The following is a 10,449-nucleotide window of genomic DNA, read 5'->3' as shown; positions in this document are numbered from 1 at the left end:
AATGCTAATTTTATGTCCTCATATTGAAGCTTATAGGAGACACCAACTGATGTGTAGAACAATGATTTACTTTGATTTTGATAAAAGCATCATGAAACCTCTAACACATTAATTTGACGTGTTACATTTTGCTTACTACTTTTTCCATGTTGTTTATTCCTTCACAGACTCCATGAAATGATGACCTCTTTCTACATATTTGGTCAAATTTAGAATTTTGTATTCGGCTCAATTTACCCCACACTCCCCTACAGCGTCAACGTGTGATTATGACAAGGCTCCTCAGCTTTTCCTCATCTTTTTCAAACTGTTTTAAAACAAGATTTGTTGACAAGCGAATTAGCTTTAAAAAGTCATTTTGTCGCAACCCCTTAAATGTGCTTTCAGTTGTTTTATGAGTAACCTGTGCCCAATTTTAACTACAATAATCCCATTCTATTGATATTTAATTGCCAGTCATGTCATGTGTGCACTTGATTTCACTTCAGTATAACAATCAGGAATGTACCAGTATCGGGTGGGAGGACATATCATTCCACATAAGTAGAATCCTATTTATACACTTACATTTGTATATGTAATACGTGACATTAAAAAACAACTAATGTATCTGAATCAGAGAAAAATGCAAGTATAAAATGTTGTAGCCGCCTGCCCATAGTGTAATGGTACGCTCCCTCTCAAATCACGAGGAAAGAATACACTTCCGTATTTTGAAGCTGACCAAAAATCAGAAGAAGCTCTACACACAAACAATGGGACACAAGATGGATAGGTTGTGTTGTCTTCTTTTGGTGTCCTTATCTGCAGTATCGGCACAGTTTGTGCCACCGGTAAGTGATCCAAATAATGAATATTCTGTAATCGTAAACTGTCTGCCAAATATTAGTTAGTCTGAGTTCTAGCTAGAAAGTGCGTTTTCACCTGAACAAAGCTTTGGTTTCTTTTGCCCTCTTAACAGTATACCGAAGAATGCCAGACGGGCATGTACCCTCCCAAAGGTCCAACGTAAGTATTTGCTATTACAGTATGCTAGCTAAGTTAGCTAGTTGTCCAAGGTGCTGTCAAATGTCCATAACATCTAAACAACTTGCATAAGTTTTGTAATACCCGGCCGGTCCCAGATCATGGCTCATGCGTGAGGCGGCACACCTATGCCAGGTTAACAAGAAGTGTTTGTATTGTGTATAACCAGGTGCATTTAGTCATTAGCTACCTGCCTCTGTCCATTGTAATTAGACTGGGGCAACTTTTGACTACTGTAGCCTTAAAATGAATCTCACATGACACTATTGTGTAATACCACTTGCAGGGGATAGTAAAGTGACCTCAATGTCATTATGCATCCATCTAACATCTCTCATGTCACGATTTTGATCAGATTCAAAGGGCCTGTCACCTGGTACACAATAGACCTGGATTTGCCCCCCAGCGAAAGATGGAAGCTAATCATCACTGACAAGAAAGCTGAGGTGAGAGTTTTACATGTCTTGTTCGTATCAATTATGTAAATGTATTTACTGTAGGATCAATACTCATACTGTTTTCTTATTCACTATTTGTCTGGTTTTCTTCAGTTGGTCAACATGATCCAGGCTATCAAGGATTTGGCCAACGCATTTGTTCCTAGTGGGAAACTGATAGATTTGGTCGACAAGGACTTGGTGAGAGAGTTTGATCATTTCACTGGAAAACTATTACACCTCATCTCATAAAATAATTTCAGTGATGATTTAATTTGACAATGTAACCATTTCTAATCCATTACTAATGGTCTTGTGTGTTCTGCAGCCTTTGATAGTGAATACCCTACCCTACCCATTCAATGAGGAAATAAAAGGAGTTGCGACTGCCTCGGGTGTTCCCCTTGGTAATATACAGTAACCCACAATTGCTTATTTCAACCCCTGACCGCAACGGCACTATCATTCGGTTTCTAGTTTCTCACCTCCATTCTGATTCCATTACACTTGGTTTCACTCCAGGCGAGGTTGTCCTCTACAACATCTTCTATGAGATCTTTACGGTGTGCACTTCTCTAGTGGCAGAGGACTCAAATGGTAAGTAGCTCATGTTATGACATTTGAATCAATACTTTAGTTATGTACATGTCATCATGGTAGGACGTGATGCTTGAAGTTTTCATGCACACACAGCATTTTGGTTTCTCTCCTTGCATTGTCATAGGTAACCTTATCCATGGGCGGAATATGGACTTTGGACTATTCATGGGGTAAGAATGTCACTGCTACGGTTTAGTGACAAAGGGATATCAAGGGTCCTACCATGCATTGTTTTGTGCTCCATTGTGTTAATAAAACTGTAGCTATTACAAACCCAAATTACTAGTCAGTCAATTTGGGTGAACAATACCTTTTAACCAATTTTTTATTATTTTAGCTGGTTTTCTGTAAACATTTTTCCAGTTGCTACACCTTTAATTCTTTACTGAAAATAAACCCCCTTATTGTTTCTTTCTCTACCAGTTGGGACATGAAAAACAGGTCCTGGTTGATAACAGAGAAACTCAAGCCTCTGGTGGTCAACATTGACTTTCAGAGAGGCAACAAGACGGTCTTCAAGTCCACTAACTTCGCCGGCTACGTGGGCATGTTGACTGGTATCAAACCGGTGAGCTCTGGGCTGCATTCAGCAGGCACAAATGGAAGCAAGCAACATTTTCAAATGGGAAAAACAAATCCCTTTTGAACGTGACCCTGATGTGGCATCTTTTTTTAGCATCATGGTAGTTGTGAAAGTGTAATTTGACAAAAACATTTCTCATTTTCTTTGAAGCATGCTTTCACCCTGACCATGAATGAGCGCTTCAGCCTTGATGGAGGATACATCGGTGAGCTACCCAACTCTCCCGGTCTCTCAAATCAGTACATTTATAGACCTGTTATGAATGCGGAGGGGGGAATATTAAGAGTGTGTCTGTTCTCTCAGGGATCGTGGAGTGGATCCTGGGGAATAGAGATGGGATGTGGATGAGCTTCCTCACTCGCTCTGTCTTAGAGAATGCTACCAGGTATCTTTCTACTTCCATAGAAGTATCAAATTACTGTCATTTAACTACTTTTGACATGTTTTGTTATTGAAGGCAATAATACACATTCTTGCTTTAATGAGGGCTGTATTATGGAGGAAAACCTGAGCACATTCAAGACCAGCATTATGAAACAGACATTTCTTTGGTCTCGAAAACACACCCTTTCTTTAACCCTGTGTGTCCAGCTACGAGGAGGCAAAGCACCTTCTGGCCCAGACCAAGTTGCTGGCCCCAGCCTACTTCATCCTGGGAGGGAACCAGACGGGCCAGGGCTGTGTCATCACCCGCTCCAGAGTCCTCAGCCTCGACATCTGGGAGTGAGTGGCTAAAACATATTACTATCCAATTTCAACTACTGAAATTAAATACTAAAACACACTACTAGTGCAGCAGAGGTCTCTAACTTGTGTCAGAGAAATACTAGTTGTGCAGGGTTCTGTTCCAGCTCAGCACTAGCATGCCTGATTTGAAAAGGTGCTGGGGTGGAACAAGATTACCTTGCATCACACTGGTCATACAAATCATATTGTTTAACATTCAGGGATGTGATCCAGACTACAAAAACAGGGACATCTGAAATGTCTAGCCAACAGGTACATTTCTATTACATATGGATACATGTCACGAAATGGGTAAAACAAATCTACTTTACGTCAAATTTGTAGTTAGTCTTGTCCCAATGCAACTCCCGTACGGACTCGGGAGAGGCGACGGTCGAGAGCCATGCGTCCTCCGAAACAACCATGCCAAGCCGCACTTCTTTTTGACACACTGCTCACTTAACCCGGAAGCCAGCTGCACCAATGTGTAGGAGGAAACACTGTACAGCTGGCAACCAAAGTCAGCGTGCATGCGCCCAGCTGCCACTAGAGCACGATGGGACAAGGACATCCCAGCCGGCCAAATCTAGACAACGCTGGGCTAATTGTGCGCCGCCTCATGATTCCTGGTCGCGGCCGGCATTGAACCCGGATCTGTAGTGACACTTCTAGCACTGCGCAACGCAGGAGGCCTAGATATTCCTGATTTAATCAGGAAGCATCACATTCCTAAACACTGTACTCCTGTTGTGAAGGATTGAGCTGAAGCTGGGCCGCTGGTACGTTCTGGAAACCAACTACGATCACTGGAAGGAGCCTCTGTTCTTGGACAACCGCAGGACTCCAGCCATGAAGTGTATGAACCAGACCACGCAGGCAGTGAGTACTACAACCACAGATACGCCATAATGTAGTTGGGCAGACACCAACCATTCCATGGCTGAATAAAAAGTCAACTAGAATTTGGCTCTGCTCCTTAATTTGACGTTTGTTTCTATTTCCTGTACAAATTCAAAGGTATCTTTGTGGTAAGATTCTTTTCTCCTATCCTTTCTCCTCAGAACATCTCACTGAAGACAGTGTACGACATGCTGTCGACAAAACCAGTCTTGAACAAGGTGAGCCCTTATTTACTGTTTTATGAACCATTCAAGGCATTTATCGATTCAATAAATCTGTCTAATGCGAAAGTCCTGTTAGCATTTCTCAAAAGACCACCCGAGTGACTGACTTGTCATTGCAGTTGACCACATACACCACGTTGATGGAAGTGAACAAGGGGAAACTGGAATCCTACATCCGTGACTGCCCCAACCCCTGTATGCCCTGGTGAAGCCTCCAAATGGGTTTCTAACAGAACGGTGGTGGGGAGATGGGCTTAACTGATTCAGAAACTGGAGAATCCTGTTGTACATATTTCAAGTCTTTGCGCTGTATGTAACTAAAGGCTCCAATCGAAATATTGCCTCAACATTGCTTAACCCTTAACACTCATACATGGGTTGAAAATGGCAGATTTGGGCACTGTTAAGCACCAAAATTGGAACAGTGGGCTGAACATGTCAGAGATCACGTTCTCTGAACTTGAGTATTACGCAACAAAGTTCCCTTCCCAGTAATTGGGCAACTTTGTCTGAGTGAGAAATGCTGTAAATTAAGGACTCTATGTATTTTGAAAGATGAGAGGATTATAATTAATACCACTGATGTCATACAAGCAAACCAAACACCTGGGAGTCCAAATGTGCACTTTACATTTCCAAATCATAAAACTCTATGATCACTGTTTGATATGTCATACCCTTGGTTTTTCTAAAAGAAATTGAGCCCATTTGAATTTGTTTTGCTACTGACTCCTTTCTATGCGCAGCAAAAATTAGTGTCTGAATTGCCTTGTGAAAGTGTAACATGTCTTGTTGCACCTACCCCACACTTCCCAATAGTCTTGTTACTGGATGTATCTGGATTTATTTTATTTTTTTCATTACCAAAATCTACACAAAGCTCTAATGCAAATCATGTGTCAAATTTGGATTCAGTTGAACTTGTACTCCCTTGGGTCTAATAATTTCCCCACAGTTCCCTTTCAACTACCATGTTCATGCATATGCCTTTGTGAGAAACATTTCAATAGGCCAATTCCCACAAGTGTAAAGGGTTAAATGGCAACTCAATATTTTGAAAACATTTTGCCATTCACACTTTATTCCATGAATGAACATGTATTAGCCTGTAATTTATATTAACGATAGCGCCTTTCTACCGCTGGTAGGGGATGATTGGTGAGGAAACGCCTCCATTTACCAAATCTATTTACAGGTCAGAGGACAGATTTTTACACAATTGAGAAAGTGCCCAGGACACATGAAAGCATTGATCAATCAGTTTACATCTTTTGCATTCAAGTCATCTGATTTTAGGTCTTATGTCTACAGCCTTCCAGTAAACTACACTTGTTATTAAACAAAGACAAGCCACCGCTTTGAAAAGTTCCATCATTTTATTCTTTAAAACTACATACAGTAGGTATCTTTAATTACATGGGAAACTGCCCCGAGAAAACAAAAAGGTCAAACTAAGATTTGGAAGGTAACATTAAGAGTGCAGTAAAAGGTGACGACAGCCCCATGACATAAGGGAAAAGATGTTAGGTGTCAATGTAGTCTTTACAGCCAAAGGTGAGGAAATGACTCGCAAGCAGCCTGAATCAAGTTTGAAGTCGTACTTGTAGTTCATTAGTGTTGCAGTTAAGAGTTCAAAAGGTCACTTGCTTGAAAAGCATGGGAGCTAGCGAGAGAGAATAAGACAAGGCCAAGAAGATGAACAAATAAAATTATTCAAAATGACAAACCGATTCCAAACTGATCCCATATCCGCAGAAAACAGAACTAAGGCGATTTTCAACAAGTTTGCTAGACTAGAGGATTCAAACGAGGCTTGTAAAACTTTATACGTAACACAGCAGCAGAGTGAGAGAGAGACCCCACCCTAAATCCCCAAATCAAAGAACACATTCAGTAATCAGGGGCTGTATGTATCAAGTGTCTCAGAGAATGGGTACTGATCTAGGATCAGGTCCAACTTGTCCAAACAATCAGTATGTATGATGATCAAAAATACCAAACTGATCTTAGACCTTCAGCACTCCTACCCTGATGTGCTTAATAGATACACCCTCGGGAGTAGAAATAAACAAAACAGTGTTGATTACATTACAGTTGTAGTTTTTAACCGTTGTAGTTGGGCAAACGGTTTCGAGCGAAGCTTAGTCACTGGCACGACATCGTCTCGCCAACCCTTGCGACCATCCAATCATTAAGTACCAATAGGAGTCTAAACATCTTTAGGATTATTCTGTAGTGGTTCATTTGACAACATTTGTACAAGACGGTCTTTTTATGCACTTTGTGCACCTATCGTTTCTGTAAGAAAGATGAGAAAAAAAAAGTAGACGAATCATTGTCTTCCTAGAGATATCGCAAACACAGATGGATACAATAGTATTAAATAGTACATAGCCAACATTTACATGTCTACACGGCAGACTAATATCGGTTCTGCAACATTTCCCTGGACATTCTGTGAAGTTGCGCTCTACCAGTTTCATGAAACAATTTTGAAATGAAAACTGTGCCAGACAGTGAATCATTTCACTAGATATTGTATGTACCAACCTGGTTCTTTGAGTGTGTGTCCATTGCCCACAAGTCCACTAGTGTCAGTGTTCCCATTGAGGATCTCAACAGACAGATTATTATTCTGCTGTTCCTCAACTACCCTCTTCTGGAGCGCCTCCTGTTCATCACACACACACACACAACATTACTAGATTTCACAAGACCAATGATCAGACAGTTTGTAAGAAGAGGGGAAAAAAGGAAGTGGACGTATTGATAACAAGGGAAATGGAGTCATTCTGGCTCGTCCCACCTCACATATGACTCTCAGCTGCATGGGTAAATCCTCCACTTTCACAAAGTCTTCCTCATCTGACTTTTGGCTCATGTTTCCTGATCCCACCTCCTGCATGAATTAAATGAAAGCATATACATTATAAAGGGTTTGGAGAAGTAATAAAGACATTGGAATACACAAATAAACTTAGACTTAAATAAATTCAACTATTAAAGAATTGTGTAGTTTAAAAAGGATCATAGGTCTATGTAGTGGTGTTACATCTATGTTGAGCATGACAGGTGACTCTGTGTCAGGGCTGCCGCTGCCGTTTGAGCCGTGGGAACCCTCCTGGTTGTTGGTGGTGGCTGAGGCTGCACCTCCCTGGCTCTCCCCCTCCGGCCTCCCATGCTCCTCACGCTCTTCCTCTGGGGAGTCTACCACATCAATGGACTCTGACTTACTGCTCTTGACTGGGGGTGGGGGCGATAAGCAAGCAGAAAAGTTTAGGATAGAGAGAAGGACAAAGGAGGGAGAGACATGATTTTTTTGGGGGGGGGGGGGGGGGGGTAATAGAGAATCAAAGGGGCTGAAAACACAGGCATCCATCAGACCAAACATTGCTATAATGAAAACATCTGGCAACCATTTACAAAAACGTGGACAAAAAAAAAACAGGTACTATTTTGGCTGACTAAAAGCCAAGACACAGAAAAACAACCATGAGCGTTCTTACCATCGTTACTCTCAGAGCTTTCTTGGTCAGACTTCATCTCTCGGTTTCCATTTGATGGGGCTTCATTTGCTGCTACCTGAAATACAGGAGAAGATGGTCTAATGGAAGTGTGCGTACTGAGTGTGTGTGTCCTAACCCGTTGCTCTCCACCATCATTGCTAACCTGCAGGGAGGTCTGGACATCCTGGGGCTCAGCTTCAAACTCCTCCATCTCCACCTCGTTCTCATCCTCCCCACTGCCGTAGTTAGTCAGGGCCTGGGTCTCCGCCTTGGACAGACCTGGCAAAGAATGCAAAACAACGAAGGGTTAGCACTAGGAGAACAAGTCAAAGGTGTGGCACTCGTCAGAATTGTAGTAGGAGTATACTTTGTTAGAAATAGGTTGGCGACAGTTGTAATGACGTGACCATAAAGATTCACAACAAATCCCCCATTGTGAACCTGCAGAACACTCGATCACAAGCTTCCTCTTGTAGCTACGGTCACTAGCAAGGTTTTCCGTGGTTGAACTAACTCACTTTACAGAGTAGCTTTAAGGCTAATTGAGGCACCTCGCATTGTAGTGTTCACTCACTAATAGAGTGAAGCAGCCCCTCTCTAGCCCCCTCTTCCTCCTCCATCTCAGAGGCCTCGCTGCTCCTGCTGTCTTTCCCCTCCCTTCCGTGCTGCTCCCTCTCGGTCTCTTTCTGCTCCGTCTCATCTTCATCCTGGCACACAGAGTGAAATGTAAAAAGTTAAGACATTTACACGCCTTAATCCCAACCTTTAGACTACACCAGGGGTGTCAAAATAAATAAATATATATAAACTCAGCAAAAAATGTCCCTTTTTCAGGACCATGTCTTTCAAAGATAATTAATAAAAATCCAAATAACCCTTTACAATTAAGTTAAAGACACGTTTCCCATGCTTGTTCAATGAACCACCATACACAATTAATGAACATGCACCTTTGGAACAGTCGTTAAGAAACTAACAGCTTACAGACGGTAGGCAATTAAGGTCCCAGTTATGAAAACTTAGGACACTAAAGAGGCCTTTCTACTGACTCTGAAAAACACCAAAAGAAAGATGCCCAGGGTCCCTGCTCATCTGCGTGAACGTGCCTTAGGCATGCTGCAAGGAGGCATGAGGACTGCAGATGTGGCTAGGGCAATACATTGCTATATCTGTACTGTGAGATGCCTAAGACAGCACTACAGGGAGACAGAACGGACAGCTGACTGACCTCGCAGTGGCAGACCACGTGTAACACCCGCACAGGATCGGTATATCTGAACATCACACCTGCGGGACAGGTACAGGATGGCAACAACTACCTGAGTTACACCAGGAAAGCACAATCCCTCCATCAGTGCTCAGACTGTCCGCAATAGGCTGGACTGAGGGCTTGTAGGCCTGTTATAAGGCAGGTCCTCAGACATCACCGGCAACAACGTCGCCTATGGGCACAAACCCACCGTCGCAGGACCAGACAGTGCTCTTCACTGACGAGTTGCGTTTTTTTCTCAGCAGGGGTGATGGTCGGATTCACATTTATCATCGAAGGAATGAGAGTTACACTGAGGCCTGTACTCTGGAGCGGGATCGATTTGGATGTGGAGGGTCCGTCATGGTCTGGGGTGGTGTGTCACAGTATCATCAGACTGAGCTTCTTGTCATTGCAAGCAATCAACGCTGTGCGTTACAGGGAAGACATCCTCCTCCCTCATATGGTACCCTTCCTGCAGGCCCATCCTGACATGACCCTCCAGCATGACAATGCCACCAGCCATTCTGTGTGTGATTTCCTGCAGGACAGGAATGTCAGTGTTCTGCCATGGCCAGCGAAGAGCCCGGATCTCAATCCCATTGAGCACGTCTGGGACCTGTTGGATCGGAGGGTGAGGGCTAGGGCCAGGGCCATTCACCCCAGAAATGTCAGGGAACTTGCAGGTGCCTTGGTGGAAGAGTGGGGTAACATCTCACAGCAAGAACTGGCAAATCTGGTGCAGTCCACGAGGAGGAGATGCATTGCATTACTTAATGCAGCTGGTGGCCGCACCAGATACGGACTAACTTTTGACCCCTCCCCCCTTTGTTCAGGGATACATTATTCAATTTCTGTTAATCACGTCTGTGGAACATGTTCAGTTTGTGTCTCAGTTGTTGAATCTTATATTTACACATGTTAAGTTTGCTGAAAATAAACGCAGTTGACAGTGAGAGGCTACTTCTTTTTTTGCTGAGTACATACAGTGCCTTGCGAAAGTATTCGGCCCCCTTGAACTTTGCGACCTTTTGCCACATTTCAGGCTTTGCACGCCCAATTTTTCAGTTTTTGATTTGTTAAAAAAGTTTGAAATATCCAATAAATGTTGTTCCACTTCATGATTGTGTCCCACTTGTTGTTGATTCTTCACAAAAAAATAGTTTTATATCTTTATGTTTGAAGCCTGAAATGTCGC

The 10,449-nt window shown here is 42.8% G+C and overlaps 2 protein-coding genes across 2 annotated transcripts in view; one reads left to right on the top strand and one right to left on the bottom strand.

Annotated features, from left to right (window-relative positions):
- The first annotated feature begins 541 nt into the window (after positions 1-541).
- On the top strand, positions 542-5,849 carry LOC124002212 (acid ceramidase-like). Its single transcript, XM_046309563.1, has 14 exons — positions 542-833; positions 962-1,008; positions 1,382-1,472; positions 1,578-1,664; positions 1,792-1,870; positions 1,986-2,060; positions 2,188-2,233; positions 2,487-2,631; positions 2,797-2,851; positions 2,950-3,031; positions 3,238-3,369; positions 4,128-4,251; positions 4,434-4,490; positions 4,616-5,849. The coding sequence occupies exons 1-14, from the start codon at positions 666-668 to the stop codon at positions 4,703-4,705; spliced, it is 1,278 nt and encodes a 425-aa protein (XP_046165519.1). The 5' UTR covers positions 542-665; the 3' UTR covers positions 4,706-5,849.
- Positions 5,850-5,853: 4 nt separating this feature from the next.
- Positions 5,854-10,449, bottom strand: part of LOC124002211 (pericentriolar material 1 protein-like) — a 37,639-nt gene continuing 33,043 nt past the window's right edge. The window contains 7 exon segments of the mRNA XM_046309562.1: positions 5,854-6,794; positions 7,047-7,167; positions 7,303-7,395; positions 7,549-7,739; positions 8,003-8,078; positions 8,166-8,281; positions 8,577-8,709. Coding sequence (XP_046165518.1) covers positions 6,769-6,794; positions 7,047-7,167; positions 7,303-7,395; positions 7,549-7,739; positions 8,003-8,078; positions 8,166-8,281; positions 8,577-8,709 — 756 coding nt within the window. The 3' untranslated portion in view covers positions 5,854-6,768.

Source organism: Oncorhynchus gorbuscha, linkage group LG17 (genome assembly GCF_021184085.1).
Source record: "Oncorhynchus gorbuscha isolate QuinsamMale2020 ecotype Even-year linkage group LG17, OgorEven_v1.0, whole genome shotgun sequence".
Lineage (NCBI taxonomy): Eukaryota > Metazoa > Chordata > Actinopteri > Salmoniformes > Salmonidae > Oncorhynchus > Oncorhynchus gorbuscha.
The sequence above is the reverse complement of the archived record's forward strand: the minus strand, read 5'-3'. Positions and strand labels throughout refer to the sequence as shown.

Bases quoted from the DNA above. Each gene is read 5' to 3' on its own strand.
- LOC124002212 (XM_046309563.1), top strand. From the start codon at position 666: ATGGTACGCTCCCTCTCAAATCACGAGGAAAGAATACACTTCCGTATT. The intron at 1,665-1,791 runs GTGAGAGAGTTT...TGTGTTCTGCAG, and splicing joins ATTTGGTCGACAAGGACTTG to CCTTTGATAGTGAATACCCT. The intron at 1,871-1,985 runs GTAATATACAGT...GTTTCACTCCAG, and splicing joins TGCCTCGGGTGTTCCCCTTG to GCGAGGTTGTCCTCTACAAC.